The sequence below is a fragment of the Schistocerca cancellata genome, chromosome 3 (genome assembly GCF_023864275.1).
Source record: "Schistocerca cancellata isolate TAMUIC-IGC-003103 chromosome 3, iqSchCanc2.1, whole genome shotgun sequence".
NCBI classification, from domain to species: Eukaryota; Metazoa; Arthropoda; class Insecta; order Orthoptera; family Acrididae; genus Schistocerca; species Schistocerca cancellata.
In genome coordinates, this window is record NC_064628.1 from 631932557 (window position 1) to 631952708 (window position 20152).

Here is a 20152-nt window from a genome sequence, read left to right on the forward strand (position 1 = left end):
CCATATCACAACCTTTCCTTGTGCAGGAATATAATCGCCACATAGGAGGTGTATCCCTTTTTGACAATCTACGAAGTTTATACTGCATTCGAATGAGATCAAACAAATGTTACTGGCCATTGATCGGTTCTGCCTGAATGGGGCTGTTGTGAATATGTGGATCTTGTACAGGCAACTAAAGAACAGTATGAGCCTAATGGAATTTACCAGGCGTATAGTACTTTCAATCCTGACCTCGCCCAACATTGAAAAGCCAAGAGGTGTGAGACCACGATTTCTGTCCCAGGTGCAAAAAGGCATTAGATTTGATAATACTGGACATATGATTGATGAGCACAGCACACAAAGAAGATGTGGACAGTGTGGTAAATGCACAAAATTCCATTGTGTAAAATGGAATGTAGGACTCCATCTGAAGTGGTGTTTCATTTTGTATCACCAGTGCTAAGAAGACAGTTTCTGATAAACCATCATTTTTGTCATGCATTTCTATTATAGCAATGTCTTTATTCATGTAATACATTAAAGTAACTTGTTTGTTCAACTATTTGTTTTTACCATTTATCCTTAACATATGATTAAATAATGTGTATTTAAAATATAAATAATAATAATAATAGTAATAATAGTACAGTTTAAAAAATATGAGCACTACTTTTTCTTTATTTATGCAGTTATTGAATGACAATCATGAAAAATTCAACATTTTAAGTGTGATAAAAATCTGGAAAGAATCCTATCCCATACTGCCCATACGTTAAAAAAAGTATAAATTTCCGGCCACAATAACAAATTAACATTCAGAATATAATTATTAACCCATATTGATGGTGGATATGAAGTTTTATCAAAATCTAAAAAATATTATTTCGGAGTATAATGGGTTAAGCCATAGTTTTAGAATAGTGTAATAAATGCGTTGTACGAACTCAGAACAATGCTCGACCGAAGAATAAATTTGCAATAACTTAGCCCGAGATTTCTGGCTGATTAGTGATCATAAGTTTTCAAGGTGGCAGGAATGGTGACAGATTCAGACAGCGATGACGAGATTTCAGCTGAATGTTCATGAGAATGAAGAAGCAGAAGAAAATCGGATTTTCCCGTTCCCGAATTTATATGCATATTTCGATTATGAAAGAAAGTCATACTCCGCCTTTTAACTTGTACTTGAAGATTGTCTACGCACGCTGTGTTAGTAGTTTTTAGTTTTTGGAACTAATATTCGGCGTACAGGATACAACTCTATCTTGTCAGAACCACAATGTGAAACTTCGCTATTCAGTGAGTATTATTTTGCATGGCGTGTGCACTGTTCTTGATGGAATATGCAAAATGGCGTAGGGAAGGAATAATTTAAGTGTCTCAATTTGTATGGAAGCGTGACATGCGTGGAGGTCGTGCACTTTAGACGGAATTATACCTCCATCTATTCTTAGCACTGGCTCAAAATTTTAGTTGTATGTCGGCTGCCATTTTTCCCTGGCTTCTCATTACAGTTGAGGGGAAATTTATAAACACAACACTAATTATCGATGTCGAGTATCATGTCAAGAGGTGACACAGCTTGCGTTTTCACTGCACATGTACGGTCTAGTGGTCATATTCTTTTCTTTTTTTTTCTAAAACAAAAATCGTCTAGTGGCAAAGCGCGCACTTCGTGATCCAGAGAGCACGGGATCAAATCCTGTTCAGACCACAATTTTTTCACTATGATTTTTACCCGAGCATTCACTTCTCACACATGCTGGAGTGGCCACGAAAGACGTATGGTCCGGATTCCACGTTAAACTGCAGGTCTCCGTTTTCCGATTAGGTAACTGGGTAAGGTTAGGGTTTCCCTATTAAGTCCCCATATTAAGTAACTACAGTGGGGCCAGTTGAAAGACCTTCAAGAGGCCTACCGTCTACACCAGACAGAATTCTCTTTTGCTCTGGTGAAAACCTGGCTTAAACTATAAAAACATCTTTTGAATAACGTCATATCGACTGTTCAGTTACTGAACATGTAATTCTGATAAAAGTGGCTAGCAGAGAAAATAAAGTCATGGGAATGTTTGATGTTACAGTCGACTTCCATCAATAAGGACTTGTAATCTGTTAAAATAAAATGTGTCTTGCAGTACTACATTTTATAACAATTCCTGTAAGCTATTCCTTATAATAGTGTTTGAATGTTGTACATTTGACTCTCGGTGAAACAGTTCTTTGTTTGTTCCCTGTAGTCGTCACATAAATGTGAAGTGTCTATTGAAAGACAAAAACTAACATTTTTCTTGCTCCAGCCACACCGGACAAAGGAAAAATTGATGCAGTCAGGTATTTCGCAACAACCAATAGTTTTATTTAGACAGAACTGGGATGGAGTCAGAAATAGTCCCAGCTGTTGTCCTGCATATTGCGCTGCATACCAGGCATACTTGATCAAATTCGTGAAGTGTGGCGAAGATAACTGGTAATGCACAAAGGACTGGAGCTTAAGAATACTGTCCTGCTGACAAACCTGAAATGAAAGAGAGGTTTCGGAAATTATGTTGTCTGATAATTTCCTGAAAAATGCTTTCCACTGTCGAAAGAATTCTTTATTGGGAGGTTGAATCGCACCAGTAGTTCCAGGTGGAATCCACATTACATCTACAGATTTTTTGTCGTCCTCCACAAAAACAGAGGCGTCGTGATGTCCAGACAATGAATCCAACAAAAGCAATGAATTAGTTTCTGCAACTGGTAGGAATACGTTTCGAACGAAATGTTGAACATTATTCTTTCCCATTTTTCCAGATTTTGATACGTACGTCGATTACAAGATTTTTGCTACTAAACTGTCCATTTATTATTTTTGGTCCTAATTTGCCTTGCGGTCCTAGAAGACAGATATATAGCTGCAGAAACAGTAAACCACTCACACTTATCACTGGCACTACGTATATGAATGTGTCGTTGCATTCATTGATCGGGCAACCGACTCCGTCTTTTTTTACCCTGAAATGAAAAAGTGCGGTGTACACGCAGTTCATTTACGAAACCTGACTAGTCAGCGTTATAAACAGCAGTTGCGGGGATAACACCAACTTTCGTCTTTACGTCAGCTATGATTTTATCTATAGCACTGTCTATTACTGGCAGCTGCTCTACACGTTTACGTTACGTAAACTTGGCAATTTTGCGACTTCTTATTCTGTACGATTACTTGAACATGCGTAGCCAGGTCAAAGAAGCTTGGAAATTATGAATGTGCGTGTCAGTAGATCTCTGTTGGTAACGGTGCATAGCCTCTCACAAGCAGTTCTAAATCTTTCGAACTGTTTTCCATCCATATGATTTAGGGTTTCCGTTTGATGCATATTTCTTACTTCATATAATTCATTCTTCCATTTGTACAGTTCATGCTCCGATTTTACGAAACAAAAATGCCTTTGCACAATGCATAACTTGAAGCGTTTTTTCCCTCCTTTGTTTAACCACTATTTCACTGTCTTTTGTCGCTGAAAACTGTTGCAGTACATGGTTTTTTTAAATTTTTTTTTATTGAAGCTTGGAAGGTATTCTCCAGAACATTTACTAGCACAATTGATGTCGTCTGAACCACAATTCATAGAATCGCCACAGTTATTTCCTATTTCTTCTAACGTATCCTAATTTCAAACGAAATGTAGATATCATTCGACTGAATGTCAAGGAAATCAACTAACAAATGACACATATGTACTCCCTCAGGAGAAGTAGGTGATTTCGGCTGGAAACCATGTTCTTCACATTTCATCATTGCTAAATTGAGAACGCTAATTGGATTCCACATTATTGTGAAACTTGAAGAAAAAAAGGTATTATTTGCAGGCATGCCTTACAAAAGCACAATAAATATTAGTTCAGCTTTATCTGTATTGTCAATACTTACCAATACTGCAAAAGGCCACTGATAATTTGTAATAGATATTACTTGAGTGGCTAATTGGAGATAACAGTAACTGTGTACTGTAGTGTCAGAGAAACTATCAACGACCGGCAACCTGCTACCTCCGCCTTGGCGCGCTATGAATTTGGCAATTATCAGCTATTTTTTAATACTTGCAATGCCTCTTAGCAGCTAAAATTTTGACAGTACATTTCTCTCGTTGTCTTCTTCCTTTGCAAAAAATTTCAGGGTAGATTTCGACATGTCTTATTGGACCATTCCTTTATGAGATACAATAACAGCCTCGAGTTGCATATGTACCACAGGTACATCTCTATCACAGTATTACAAAAGATTATAGTTGTTTATTGTAAAGGTTGCCATCTTAATCTTTATAAATGCTCTCAATATAATTATTAATAATTATCACATCACAGAAAAAGGATATATATATGCCCAAGAAGTGCAAAAGTGTACACGCAAAATAATAGTGTTCAATAATGCAGCACAGGTACTGTTGCTACTGTAATGGATTGATCATTCTAAGACGTCTACACAACAGAAAGCTATCTCGTAGCACCCTTCAGAATTTTCAGCCAAATCAATCTCTATGATGTTTGTCTTTTCACAGTTTGTTGGAGAGACTGACATAACCGACTGTTTAACAAAACAGATCACATTTCACAGTTCGGGCGCTGATGACCGCGCAGTTGAGCGCCCCACAAACCAAACATCATCATTGCACATTTGTTTCTATATTCTGTGCCTACTCACAGTTCACAAAACAGCTACATTTGATGGCATACTAATATGTAAAAATGTTGCATCTGAATCGAACTGACTGTGATGTCCTTTTGTTGACAAGTGTATCAAATTTCATTGTACATAATTTGGTACTTACATCCCACATATGGGACGCCACCAATCTGTTGCATCTGCTACCTTTTCTTGAGATAATACACTCGTGTTCAGAAAAAAAATAGAACACCTTTCAGTGACTAGAGATGGGACATTCGTATTGACAGAATACGTTCATTAGTACGTTCTGCAGAAATTAATAGCACTTGAACCATGTCGGCCCACGATTTCATGGAGCAATTCTGAGGAAAAGCTGAATTATATCCAAATTAATTATTTATTTATTCACCCATAGAACAATAAACATTGTATATGGATGTCGCCAAATGTTTGTACAATATTTCTTATTAAAATAAACGTTTCTCTTACAGTGGATGTCTCCTATGCTTACCTCTACTGTTCTAACAGTAGCATGAACTGTTATGTAGTACAATGTTCATGAAAATTGAGTTACAATATATAGTTATTTTAAATATTCATTTACAGTGTAGTAATAATTGTTTAGTAAATATTTCTTAGGCTTTGGCTAAAGGTGTGGGTATCATCTGCATTTTTCATTTCTAGTGGCAGTCTATTGTACAATTTTATTCTGTAGTATAATGCACTGTCTCGTGTTTTTGACATGTTTCTTCTTTTCTGATGTAAATACTGTCTACATTTGGTTCCATGGGTATGTATTTTGCTGTTTGTGATGTACAGATTAAGATTTTTTTCTTAAGTACATCGTGTTGTGATAGATGTATTCACACAGAACTGTCATAATTTCTAGCATTTTGAATAACTCTTTACAGTGTGTCCTGTTACTACTATTTGCTACCATTTGTACAGCTCTTATCAGTATCTTGAAAACAGTCTGTATATTCCCGGCACTTATTCCCCAAACATTATCGAATAATTGAGGATTGGATACGTATATCCAAAGTAGACTACTTTTAGACACGAAATGCTGCACACTAGTGCAAGGATTCACAGGGCATAACACGCTAAGGGTAGTTCTTTGTCAAAATTCTCACATGTCTTGTCCAATTCAATTGACAGTCTACATTTAATATAATACATCATTGTTTACTTTCAATATAATATCACTGTTTTTTTTATTTAGTTGGAACTTTATACATATATATGGAGCATTTTGAAGCTGAGGAAATTAATAACATTTAACAATTTTCAAGATTTGCAAGTAAATGAGTAGAATCACCCGAGAACTCGATCAAAGTTATCTGAAGGTGTGATTTCAGTAATTTGCTGATTCTACCAGTCAATCAACCAGTGGAAGCAATGCAGAAAATTCATACTAATTTAATGAGTGGCAGTTGTAAACTTATCACTTTCTTACACAGTTCATCTGAAAATACCTTCTTATACACACATAAAAAAAAAGGTTTGCATCACCTTGGTTCTGATATTTCTGCAACCTGTACAGAAATTTGGAATAGAGATCGATGTAAACATCATTTCTGCCCTTTTTATTGCTCATGAAAACCACACATTGCATGTTGTACCACCATACAGTGAGACCTTCAGAGGTCGTCATCCAGACTGCTGTACACAGCAGTACATCTAATACCCAGTAACACGTATTCCTACATTGATGCATGCCTGTATTCGTCGTGGCATACTAACCACAAGTTCATGAAGGCACTGTTGGTCCAGATTGTCCCACTCCTCAATGGTGATTCGGCATAGATCCCTCAGAGTGGTTGGTGGGTCACGTCGTCCATAAACAGCCCTTTTCCATCTATCCCAGGCATGTTCGACAGGGTTCACTAGGGGTCACATACGGAGAGCATGCTGGCCACTCAAGTCGAGCGATGTCGTTATCCTGAAGGAGGGCACTCAAAAGATGTGCACGATGGGGGCGAATTCTTGTCTATCAAGACAAATGTCTCGCCAATATGCTCCCGATATTGTTGCACTATCGGTCGGAGGATGGCATTCACGTATCTTACAGTCATTATGGCGCCTTCACTGACCACCAGCGGCGCACTTCGGCCCCAATAATGCCACCCTAAAACAGCAGGGAACCTCCAACTTGCTGCACTCGCTGGTCAGAGTGTCTGGTTGACGATTGTCTGGTTGAAGGCATATGCACACTGATCGGTGAAGAGAATGTGATGTCAGTCCTAAGTGGTCCATTCGGCTTGTTGTTGGGACCATCTGTACCGTGCTGCATAGTGTCATGGTTGCAAAGATGGACCTCGCCATGGACATCATGAGTGAAGTTGCGCATCATGCAGCCTATTGCACGCTGTTTGAGTGTAACACTACGTCCTGTGGTTGCACAAAAAGCATTATTCAACATGGTGGTGTTGCTGTCAGGGGTCCTCCGAGCCATAATCCACATGTAATAGTCATCCACTGCAGTAGTAGCCCTCGGCCGGTCTGAGCGAGGCATGTCATTGACAGTTCCTGTCTCTCTCTGTATCTCCTCCATGGACACTTCCCTTGTTGAGAGTCCTTCCTGACACAAAGTAACAATGCGGACGCGATCGAACTGCGGTATTGAGGCGTGGTTGAACTACAGACAGCACGAGCCATGTACCTCCTTCCTGGTGACTAACTGGAACTGATCGGCTGTCGGACCCCCTCTGTCTAAAATGTGCTGCTCATGCATGGTTGTTTACATCTTTGGGCGGGTTTAGTGACATCTTTGAACAGTCAAAGGGACTGTGTCTGTGATACAATACTCACAGTGAACTGAACATATATCTTCAGGAGTTCTTGGGTGATGAAAATTTTTTTTGATGTATGTTTATATGATTCTGTTGTTACATGTTGGTTTTTCTGATTAAGAAATTGCGGCAATAAAACAGGGCACCAGTTCATAACAGAACCACACAAAATCTTATCCTACCACAACACATTTAAAACAGTTACTTAAATGGAAGTTGTGTTCACACTGCTGTTTTCCTGCTTTTTGTATTTTTTTAGATTTTTGTCTTTGAGCAATTACTTAAGGATATACAAACCTCTGGAGTGAATCTATCAAAGTAGCTCATCACAAGAGTATTGCTTGTCAAAAAGACATAGGTCACTACCAGTATATCTTGTTGTTTAAACCAAGGAAACAGGTAGTAAAATTGCTTTGAATTAAACGACTGCATAGTAAGGTCACAAACGATTTTGTCCTTCAGTACAGGATAGCAATGTGTCACCATCTTTTACATTTGTTGCCATGGAAAAATTGTTTTTAACATGCTTTGTATACCATACATTCTTCAGTATACTTGACAGCTGCACAGTATTTAGTTTTCGTGAATCATAATTTTCACCAGGTGTCAAAATTCCATTCTTCCTCATTTGATGGGAAGAGTATTACTGATTCGTTCTCGTGCATGTGTGTTAATCGTAGCAGTGCTTTTATGTAGGATCATATGACACACCCTCTCATATATGGTACTTGATTCCGGCATTGTGCACAATATATCGTTTTCGTGTTTCATAATTTTTGACACTTGCTAAAATTACATTTGTGCATATTTAACGAGGAAGATATTCAATGATTAGCTCTTTATGCAAATATTTAATGTACAGTTGCCTGTGTTACAGAGTAAATCAGCTTTTCCAAAATATGCAACATGACGTCCATTGTACGAGTCTGGCTGTCTGTTTGACAGCTGTGCAGTGCTGTCACATTGAAGACTCCGGCTGGTGTAGAGTAGGCCAGAGTCCAAGACTGCGAGTAGGCTATGATGTGAACCCTTCACCACTGAACGGTGAGGTCGCTTGACCGTGACGGTCCTTTCCGTTTCGCTGAGGAATGGTGTGAGTAAGATAAAATTCACTCTACAAACCAAATATCTGTCTTATGATCGTGTTCTACAATAAAATTAGTGGCGAGCATTCGGTTCTATGGTCCCATAAATGTAAGTAGGAAGAGGTTTCTGATGTTACCAGAGTCCATAGAACGTATTCTATCGATCATATGCGAAAGAAGAGCTGCCCGATTACAGCCTTAAAATTTATTTTTGTAGTGAAAGCTGATGCATGGATCGAATAGGCAGCTGCACAAAATAATTATGCACTTTACCCGTATGAAAATACAGTTGCAAGCTTAAATGCAAAATTATTCGCGGTTAAGACACAGTTACAAACAAGCTTCGAAAGAGTCTTTTTGCATCCAAGTGCAACAATCGACGCAATTATTACAGTCGCAGTCAGTGTTTTTCGATCTTGTACTGTTATCGAGGATGCGACTTACGGCGATTCGAATTTGACATTTGACTATGCCTACAGTGATAGGTAGTGTGTGAAAGTGAGTTAGAGTATGTGTGTCCGTGATGAAAATACTGTAATTCGAAGAATGTAACAGTGTCTAGAATTGCTATAGGTCTTTGACCAGAACATGGCAGAGTTGGAAACACCCTATGAGAACTTGTATAGGAATCAGGTGTGTTACACTTGCACATTACATGCGCCCTTGTTGAAAAAACAATTGCCAATTCATTCATCAGGAAATTCTAAGAGACGCTGTGCCTACGTTGCTACAACAGTGGAGTCGGGGGAGAAAAGTCTTTCGATATTATGAGTGAGATTGGAGGTAATATGATTCGTAGATATCAGAACAATTTGTTGATTTGTTCCATTGTGGCAGGATTCAGATGGCCAGAGCCCAGCGACATCTTCGCAACCCATTCTTGGTTGTCAGTCCTCAGAGTCGCAGTCAAGCCGCCCTCCGCCGTATCATAGTTTTCCTGGATCAGTTCTCGGCCATGTAACGCCCGAGAACAGTGCGCCACCTTCCTATGAAGAAGCGGTCGATCCAAATGGTAAGTGTTCGATGTACATCAACAAGTTGTTACTTAAATTGTTTTTAGTAACTTGTGCAGCATAGACATCACTTAATTCTTGTTACATTATCTACGCTATTAAAGTGAGGCAGGAGGTGCCATTAACAGCGACTCGGTGTTTTCTGCGTGCAGAGTTGTCTTCCAACATTAGTAAAACAAAATGTTACATGTGTGGCAACTTGTTCACAGCTTTGATATTTAATTTTATATTTTGCCTAAACCCAGGAAGCAGTGTTATTAGCCCATTGCATGTAATGTGAATTAACGGAATCTGACACATGAAACGTTTATCCCTTAATGTAAGTAAAAAAATGTTTCCCAAACACTTCTGAATTATGACACTGCTGTTTGACACTGTCTTGCTTTTGATAACGTATCTGTAAGGAACAGTAATATTTCGGAAAGTGCGACACTGGCACAGCCTCAGTACCACATCATTGCAATTTAATATATTTATGATATTTTGTACTAGAATTATGTAATACAATAGGAGACAGAGAACACAAATTAACTGATGTGTTTGATGCCATTTAAGGTCACAACCAAGGTGTTGCCTTCCAAACTAATCAAAACTATGACATGTCAGACTGCCACCACAAGTTTCATTTTGAAAAACTGATGTAAACAAAAAATAAATATTGTTGTACCATTCTTTCTGTTTGTAAACATATGACTTCACATGCCACCATTTTTTACGGGATGCACCAACATCTTTTATCAGACTCTTCAGTTGATCCAATACACAGTCTAATTTGAAATATTGCAGTTATTTTTCATTGAAGTTAATTGTTGCCATTTGGAATGTTTATGTGATGACACGTTTGTGTCAGTGTTTTCACAGCACTTACTCATGCAAATTAAGTATGATTAGGCGAAGGTGCCCTAAAATGATACTGATAAAATTTTCAAAAAAAATTATACAATCGGTCTATTCATAAGTAAGCCATAATTAACCTGTTGCCAATGTTTCTGTTGTTATGCATGCTGCCATTAATTAAGAAAGTCATAATTTGTTTTTCCACTATTAACTTCACTTTGGTGTAAAAATAATTTTGATAAGCAGCACTCTAGGAGTGATAAGTGTTCATGGAGTTTTAGAACATTTGCCACACTTGAGAAAATATTGGCCTTACATCAAAAGGTGTTTGGGAAATTGTCACCCCATTTCTATACTCCCTGTTGTATCAAAAATATTTCAAAAAATGCTGTTTTACATATACAAAGCTTCATCACACAGAATGATATCATTTCACGTAACCAATTTGGCTTCCAACAAGGTAAAAATGCAGTAGATGTGATAAATAAGTTTATTGAAAAAATTACTTCATCACTGGGTATGAAAGCTAAGGTCGCAGGAATATTCTGTGATCTTACAAAAACATTTTACTCTGTAGACCATGCCATGATACTTTTCAAACTCAGCAGGTATGGAATACGGGATATTGCTTTGAAATGGTTTGAATCATATCTCTTGGAAAGGAAACTAAGGGCAGTAGTCACATCAAATGGAGCAGATTACATCTCAGAGTGGAAAACCGTGTCACATGGTGTTTCCTCAAGGCTCAATCCATGGATCAATTTTATTCCTGTTCTATGTAAATGACTTGCCTCTCAATATAAATACTCGTTTACCTTGTTTGCAGATGATACTTCTGCCCTAATTGAAAATGAAAATTCTGACAATATAGCACAGAGTGTCGTGAATACGTTAAGTAACTAGGAAACATGGTTCAGTCTGAATGGCTTAAGGCTAAAAATTTCAAAAATCCCCATCATGAGTTTTAAAACCAAACAGTCAGAAACTGAAGAAATCTGTATCACTCACAACAATCAAAAATGGAAGAACTTGACTCAGTAAGGTTCCTGAGAATTAACTTAGACAGAACTATGAGTTGGCATACTTGTATAGAATATCTAGCAAATAAATCAAACAGCCTTGCATTTGCAGTGGAAATTTTAGCCTGTGCCACCAATATGGACACCAGGAAAATAGCATCCTACAGCTGTTTTGAATCTGTTGTTCGATATGGCATAATTTTTTGGGGAACTCAGGAAATGTTTCACGAATTTTAAAGTGACAAAAAGAATCATTCACAACATGTGCACTGCACAGCCAAGGGCATCATGTTGACCATTATTTAATGACCTAAAAATATTAACTGTCCTCTCTTTATACATCTTTGAGGAGGTTCTTTTCCTATGCAGCAGAGCTGATCTATTAAAAAAAAAAAATAATAATTTTGATCACTCTTACAACGCAAGACATAAAGAAAACTTTATGCTCACCTCACATCGCTTAAAACTGCATGCTCAGACTCCTCAAGATATAGCCATGAAAATTTACAACACAATAAAAGGGTGTGACATAATGAATATAAAGATAAATGTTTTAAAAAGGAAGTTACATGATTTTCTAATTGATCGATGCTACTACTCTGTGGAAGATTTCATGAAGGATGAAGTGATACTTTGAGCTGGATCCCTCAAATGGAATAAAATTTATTATAGTTATAGTAAATATAAATACTGTAAGTTTGACAAATTTTGAATAAGTAAATTCTTCACAAAGTATTATTGCAAATGTGATAAAATTTCAAATGAGCAAATTGTAACCTTGACATGTCTCATGTACATCAGACATATGTTCTGAAATTGTGTAAGTTATGAGATGAATAAAACACAGTTCACATCTCTACCAAGTTTACATCTCATACACAGAAAAGACTCGTGGGTGCATTGCCAGAGAAAGACACACATAGGGGGGGGGGGGGGGGGGGGGGAGCTATTGGGGAGATTTCCTGAACAGTGGAGATGGGAGTTATTCTTAAAACTCATTCTCTGCTCTCAAAACTATCTCTACCTCAACATACAATAACCTACTATTCCCACATCCTCCACCCAATAATTTTCACCCCCTCCGTCCTCTCCCTCTCTCTCCTAACTCTTGTCCCATCACCCACATTGTGTGCCACACTCTCTGCCAATGCACCCACCAGGCTCCCCCCCCCCCCCCCCCCTTCCAGCTGCTCCTTTCCTTTTCTGCTCTCCACCACCCCTCACCCTACACCACAGCCTACTGACGGTGTGCCTGTCAGCTTTATCCTGCCGCCTTTTGCACCTTGGATGCTGTGCCTGTCAGCACTCTTCTCTCACGCCAACAGCACCCTAGTATCCCTCCCCTTCCCCTACCTCACTCCCGATTCCTACTTTAGTCCAATGCAATGGTTGCAGCTTGGTCAATGTAGCTGGAGGTAGTGGTCCTGTGTGCATGAATTCTCTCTCTCTCTCTCTCTCTCTCTCTCTCTCTCTCTCTCTGCTCTTAGTGTAATCTTTACTTTACTGTCCGTCTTTTTCATAACTGTTGTTTGTACAATTTTTTTCCTAACAGGTACTCTCTGTCTTTAAAAATACAAACAAATTTCATGAGTTTTGTATCTTATTCAGGTCATCTTACCTTAATTAATTATTCCTTCAAAGGGAACTACCACATACACTCAGTGAACAATAAAATGAAAACAATTTGTGGTTTTTTTGTCATGTCTATGGCCATTGTGCATGAAGGTACTAGTATTTACCATCATGCAGATTTCTGTTTGTTGACATTGAACAGAATTGGAGAAATGAAAAGTAAACCTCAAATGTTGGAGTTTTAGTTTCAATGTCATACTCTACAGCAGTTTCAGGATTTTGCTTTATGTACTGGACTTCTCTGTACTAAATGTGCAGTGCCTTGTTCCTGAAAAGTAACAAGAGCTCAGATGATCTGAGAGAATATAGGGAGGAAAAACTGCAAGATGTCACTGTGTTTTTCAGTACTGTTAAAGTATAAGGACTCCTACACTGTATGTTACCAGTTTACAGGATCCATGTGATATTGTTAGGTGATTTGGCATGTTTCTCGCAAATTTATTAGTAACTAGCTGTATTTGGCACACTTTGCTGTGGCGGAGTCTGCTTAAGTGGAAAAGAAAGACAAGAGAAAGCACACATTTCTAATATGAATGGGAATTGGATGTGTCATAATCTGATCACCTGATGTGGAACAATATTTTGCAAGTAACATCTCTAGTTGTGTCACATCTGCTTGGTCTCTGATGATTACGCCTACATCGACCAAGTAAGCACCTACTACAGTCTTTGTTCCTTGAATGGTAACGCCTGTCAGCCTGTGCTGTAGCTGTCTCAGGAAAGGTTCCAGCGATATAACAAACATGAGTATGCATAAGGGGCTTTCTTGGGTAAGACCCCTTTTTATTTCAATTTGTTTTGTCAGTTGACAGTTAACGGAGATTTGTGCAGTAATACCCATTGTCATGTTCTTGATGATGTCAATAGTTTTTGGCAGGAAGCCCATTCAGCGCATTGTGATTAATTTGATCAAATGCCTTATGGAAGTCTATGAAAAGCAGTCCACATTTTATGTTACTTGCCTGCATTAGCGTAATGACATCGCGATACAAAGCTGCAGTTTGTATAATCATCGCTCTAAAAGCACAAGTCTGCTGTTGGCCTATGATGTCAGTGGTGCATGGTGTAAAGGCTTATTAATTACTTGAACTAAAATTTTGTAATCGGAATTTAAAAGCAAAATTGGCCATAGGTTGTTTATTGCCACCTCTGTTCTTTGGGATCAACACAATTTTGCATTGTTTGAACTCTGCAGGCACTGGTTTTCCATGTAAGACTTCATTGACAATTTTGGTGAACTTTTCTCCTATTAGGGTCTAAAATAGTTTATAGAATTCAATGGGCAGTCAGTCAGGTCCTGGAGATTTCCTAGTGGGGGAGCTGTGCGTGATTTCCAGTACATCTTCCTTGGTGATGTCCAAACAAATGTTCTCATTGTCATCTTGTGATTTTTGTGGAAGATATGTACCAAAGAGCTCATCGTATTCTTCTTCGTTTGTTTTCCCTGACACATAACATATGTTCATAGTACACTGAAATCTCTTCAATTATTTCCTTCTGGGTGGTGATTATGGTACCATCATCGATTTGAAGTTCATCCCTGAAACTACTACTTCTGTTTTTTGCATGTCTGACAAGGTGGTACAATGCATCAGTCTCATCCTCAGTGACTGACTTTGCTTTGAATTTTATCGTAAGTCCCTCCAGTTCATTACTTTTCAGACTTATTAACTTTGCTTGTATTTGCTTGATGTCTCTTAATCTATAGGAATTACATCTGTCTGATCGTAGAGGTCCCTTAGCACGCTGTAGTAGAATTTTACAGTCTGTTTCCTTTGTCTGGCCATATATAGTATGTATGAGGGATACACTGTGTATCCTTTACCCATAACTGCACCTAGCTTGATACAATGTTTATTTTAGGAATGCATCAGGTACAGTTTGTTCAGTGTCCTGAATGAATTTTCAAGGGGGGGGGGGGGGGGTATGAAGAAAGTAAGCTCCACCCACTGTCTTCCAGCATATGGACAGCCAAAGATGGGAGAGGCGATGTGGGAGGAACAAGCTGCATTTTCATAATGCTGTACTGCCATTACACAGGTGATTACTGGTTTGGCATCAGCACAACAGTTACTGTGTAACAGCTACGATACACATGGGTACTATGTTGTTAGCCAATTTGGAAGTGGCCAGACACAAGACACTCGTGGCCCCAAGCTGACAAAATTAAACAGGCTACAGCCAGTCCAGAATTTGGGAGCCCTCATTCAGGACAATGTGAACAAATAGTACATTTCCACCTTGTTGCCTAGTGAACAAAAAATCAGTTTATTTTCGAACTAATTATGTGAGTGATTTCAGGAGTCTAGCATGTTAACATGTTACTCTCAACAGGTTAGAAGCATCAGAAGTAAAAGTAATTTTGTACTTATTCTTGAGCGTTAAAAGACAATTACTCTTCATGATACATGTAAATAACATGGTGGAAAATATCAAATGCATTATGAGGCCATTTATATGTAAAATCACAACACCACAAAAACATAGCAAGATTCTGAAAGATATACAGGGAATAGATGCTTTGTGCAGGACTTTCAGTTGGCCCTCAAATGTTGTTGTTGTTGTGGTCTTCAGTCCTGAGACTGGTTTGATGCAGCTCTCCATGCTACCCTATCCTGTGCAAGCTTCTTCATCTCCCAGTACTTACTGCAACCCAGATCCTTCTGAATCTGCTTAGTGTATTCATCTCTTGGTCTCCCTCTACGATTTTTACCCTCCACGCTGCCCTCCAATGCTAAATTTGTGATCCCTTGATGCCTCAGAACATGTCCTACTAGCCAGTCCCTTCTTTTTGTCAAGTTGTGCCACATACTCTTCTTCTCCCCAATTCTATTCAATACTTTATCATTAGTTATGTGATCTACCCATCTAATCTACAGCATTCTTCTGTAGCACCACATTTCGAAAGCTTCTATTCTCTTCTTGTCCAAACTATTTATTGTCCACAATTCACTCCATACATTTATTGTTCACAAACACTCCATACAAATACTTTCAGAAACGACTTCCTGACACTTAAATCTATACTCGATGTTAACAAATTTCTTTTCTTCAGAAATGCTTTCCTTGCCATTGCCAGTCTACATTTTATATCTTCTCTACTTCGACCATCATCAGTTATTTTGCTCCCCAAATAACAAAACTCGTTTACTACTTTAAGTGTCTCATTTCCTAATCTAATTCCCTCAGCATCACCCGACTTAGACTACATTCCATTATCCTCGTTTTGCTTTTGTTGATGTTCATCTTATATCCTCCTTTCAAGACACTATTCATTCCGTTCAACTGCTCTTCTAAGTCCTTTGCTGTCTCTGACAGAATTACAATGACATCGGCGAACCTCAAAGTTTTTATTTCTTCTCCATGGATTTTAATACCTACTCCGAATTTTTCTTTTGTTTCCTTTATTGCTTGCTCAATATACAGATTGAATAACATCGGGGAGAGGCTACAACCCTGTCTCACTCCCTTCCCAACCACAGCTTCCCTTTCATGCCCCTCGACTCTTAAAACTGCCATCTGGTTTCTGTACAAATTGTAAATAGCCTTTCGCTCCCCGTATTTTACCCGTGCCACCTTCAGAATTTGAGAGTATTGCACTCAATATTGTCAAAAGTTTTCTCTAAGTCTACAAATGCTAGAAATGTAGGTTTGCCTTTCCTTAATCTTTCTTCTAAGATAAGTCGTAGGGTCAGTATTGCCTCACGTGTTCCAATATTTCTACGGAATCCAAACTGATCATCCCCGAGGTCGGCTTCTACTAGTTTTTCCATTTGTCTGTAAAGAATTTGCGTTAGTATTTTGCAGCTGTGACTTATTAAACTGATAGTTCGGTAATTTTCACATGTCAACACCTGCTTTCTTTGGGATTGTAATTATTATATTCTTCTTGAAGTCTGAGGGTATTTCGCCTGTCTCATACATCTTGCTCACCAGATGGTAGAGTTTTGTCAGGACTGGCTCTCCCAAGGTCATCAGTAGTTCTAATGGAATGTTGTCTACTCCCGGGGCCTTGTTTCCACTCAGGTCTTTCAGTGCTCTGTCAAACTCTTCACGCAGTATCGTATCTCTCATTTCATCTACATCTTCATAATGAATTAATGTAATGTATTGTGCAATATAGATTTGTTTATTTCTACCAGAAGCACACAGCAACATGAGCACCAGAAATAGTTTCTCAGTGAAATGAACATAAAGGTCGTCCATATCTATTAGAAGAAATGTCACTTAAACATAACATTTCTGCGAGTTTGCAAGAGAATCTGTCTGTCACAGTTGGTAGCACTGCAGTAGGCAAGGTTGGAGTATGTTGCTGTCACAGTCAGTGGTTGCCCTGTTGTCAGGACTGTGATATGCTGTACTGTGAGGTCGGTTTTACATTGATCAGGAGTTGCAGACGGTGGTCTTATGAAGGTTACCCGGTGTATGTGTAGTTGGCCAGACTAATGTGGCCCGTGGATGCAAGCTTGTGACAGCCATGACCAGTGATCGTGGTGCCCTCCTTACCACAGTGGATGTCACAGTGAAATGGAGCTGCATCAGCTGCAGGTGTCTGACAAGTGGCAACCTGCAGGACTATGCTGTGTGGCATCTGGCTGGATCATTAGGACCAACTGTATGCTGTAGAATCATTAGAAGCAATATCATGCATGACATATCTAAGAATATGCATCCTTATCAGCCTAAAGTGGTATGACCCAGTAAAACTGGTTGTTAAAGTGCTGTATCACATATTATCAAGTAGGGAAACTCTCCCCTAAAACAAGAAACAGCTGTGACACAATAATTAGTTAATATCTTCATTGGTAAACATGTAACTTTGAGGTTTAAAAGTTAGCCCATGTGCAAGTTGTGCAGTTATTGAATGACAGAACACTAGACAAAATACACAGAGTCCAAAGTACTAAAATTCCATGCCCAGTAACATGTTGTGATACTTTCTCTGTAGGAGGCTTTGCAGATTGCAGCTAACACTTCTGAACATAGACTACCACAACCACTAAGGAACTGTCAGGAGGATGTAAAGAGTACTGGTGGCAGTGGCACTGTGAAGCTTCCTGGAGGCATTTGCTCAGAGACCTGTCGTGGTTGGCAGCTCTGAGCTGGTCTCAAACACTCTTAATAGGGCCAACTTCAGAATACCCAATGCGTCTTACAGAAGACACCACAGTAAGAAATTGTCATCATCAATTTTCAGCTGTATTAGCAAGTATTTTATCTCACCATATCCTGCAATCCATTGCTTCATTCTTAATGTTGCCGTATGTGCTGACTTCCATTACATCATCCAGGATCCCTTCCTCTGTTGCCTTCTTTTCCCTTCCACATACCTCTCTAAGACCGTTTAATAAGTATCTCTTTCCTTCTAAATGTATGTCCAATCTAGTTTTTCTTTCTTTTGTTACACTTGGTAATTGTCTTTGCTCTCTCAATATTCTCAGTATCCCTTCATTTTTCACTCTATTCATCCAGCTTATTCTTACCATACATTGCCATGTCCGTATGGCACCTCCTGCTTTTCTCTGTCTTTCTTCCTTAGTGTCCACATTTCAGCACCAAACAGGACAACATTCCATACAGACCATTTTACGAGGGATGTTCAATAAGCAATGTGACACATATTTTCCAGTCAGTTTCAGTTGAAAAACTGCGGAATTTGTTGTGGGACATTGTGGATTATTCCCACTTCAGTCGCCGGCCAGAGTGGCCGTGCGGTTCTAGGCGCTACAGTCTGGAGCCGAGCGACCGCTGCGGTCGCAGGTTCGAATCCTGCCTCGGGCATGGATGTGTGTGATGTCCTTAGGTTAGTTAGGTTTAATTAGTTTTAAGTTCTAGGCAACTGATGACCTCAGAAGTTAAGTCGCATAGTGCTCAGAGCCATTTGAACCCACTTCAGTCGCTATAGTTTTGTGAAGTTCCAGTACGTGGCAGCACTATACATAGCCTTCAAAATAGCACCTGTAACAGAGGTGCAGTCCAAGTAGAGACTTTCATTAAGTTTCTTTTGGTAAAAAACCAGAGCATCGCCGGTACTTGTAGGCACAAGGAGAATGACTGCAGTGACCTAGCAGTGAACAAGAGCACGGAGATTTGTTGGGTGAGGTGACTGTCAACAACACAACAAGGACGTGCAAACATGTCCAATCTCCTGTGTGCCGGCTAGCCATATGCAGCAATGTCTCCTGCACTGACAGTCATCCACCACCTGGGGTACTCAAAGGTGTGTGCCCACTGGTTTCCTCGCTACCTAACAGAAGATCATAAAGAGCAACAAAGGACCATCTGTGTGGAATAGCTTGCACATTAAGAGGCTGATTGTGATGATGTTTTGTCAAACATTGTCACAGGGAATAAAACATGGGTTCATCGTTTTGAACCAGAAATGAAACAGAAATCCATGCAGTGGCACCATGCCACCTCTCCTCTGAAGAAAAAGTTCAAAGCTGCGCCCTTATCCAGTAAACTCATGGCTGCAGTCTTCTGGGATGCTGAAGGTGTTGCTCTGTTTTCCATCACGGTGCAACGACCAGCTCTGAAATGTATTTGCTACCCTCAAGAAATTGAAGAAATGGCTTCAGTGTGTTGATCACCACAGAAATGCAAACTAACTTCTTCTTCTTCTTCTTCTTCTTCTTCTCTATGGCAGTGTAAGATCGCACACAAGTCTGTGCACCTGAGAGGGGCTCACAAAACTTGTTGTTACTGGAAAATTGTATAAATTGGAGCTGACGCGTAAGCTTGCAAACTTTGTTCGTGTCACATGCTGGTTGTAAGTGGAACGGGAAATGGGAAGGGGTGTGTGTGTGTGTGTGTGTGTGTGTGTGTGTGTGTGTGTGAGGTCTAAAATTGGTGCTTTGTTCACACAAGTAGCTTCAAACAGAAATGACATATTTGTACAATAAATCAACAGTAATGGTGATGTACTAAATGAAACTCCCTGTAACATTTCTTTGAGTCAAGCAACTCAACAGTTAGATTCTACACATTTGTATGCAATCTCTCCCCTTCCCTCCGTTCCTCTTTTGGAGGCATGGTAGCCTTCCAGCAATTCTGCAACTGTAACCTGGCTTCATCTTTCTTCCCCGAAGTGTAAAACCTCATAGTGGTGGCGCGAACAGCTGTCGATGACCTAGCACCATAT

General features: G+C 39.2%; 1 protein-coding gene across 1 annotated transcript in view; it reads left to right on the forward strand.

Moving 5' to 3' along the window:
- Positions 1 to 8939: 8939 nt before the first annotated feature.
- LOC126175563 (transmembrane protein 272-like) overlaps positions 8940 to 20152 on the forward strand; it is a 52395-nt gene continuing 41182 nt past the window's right edge. Inside the window, exons 1-2 of the mRNA XM_049922417.1 lie at positions 8940 to 9143; positions 9348 to 9522. Coding sequence (XP_049778374.1) covers positions 9099 to 9143; positions 9348 to 9522 — 220 coding nt within the window. The 5' untranslated portion in view covers positions 8940 to 9098. The remainder of the gene's footprint in view (positions 9144 to 9347; positions 9523 to 20152) is intronic.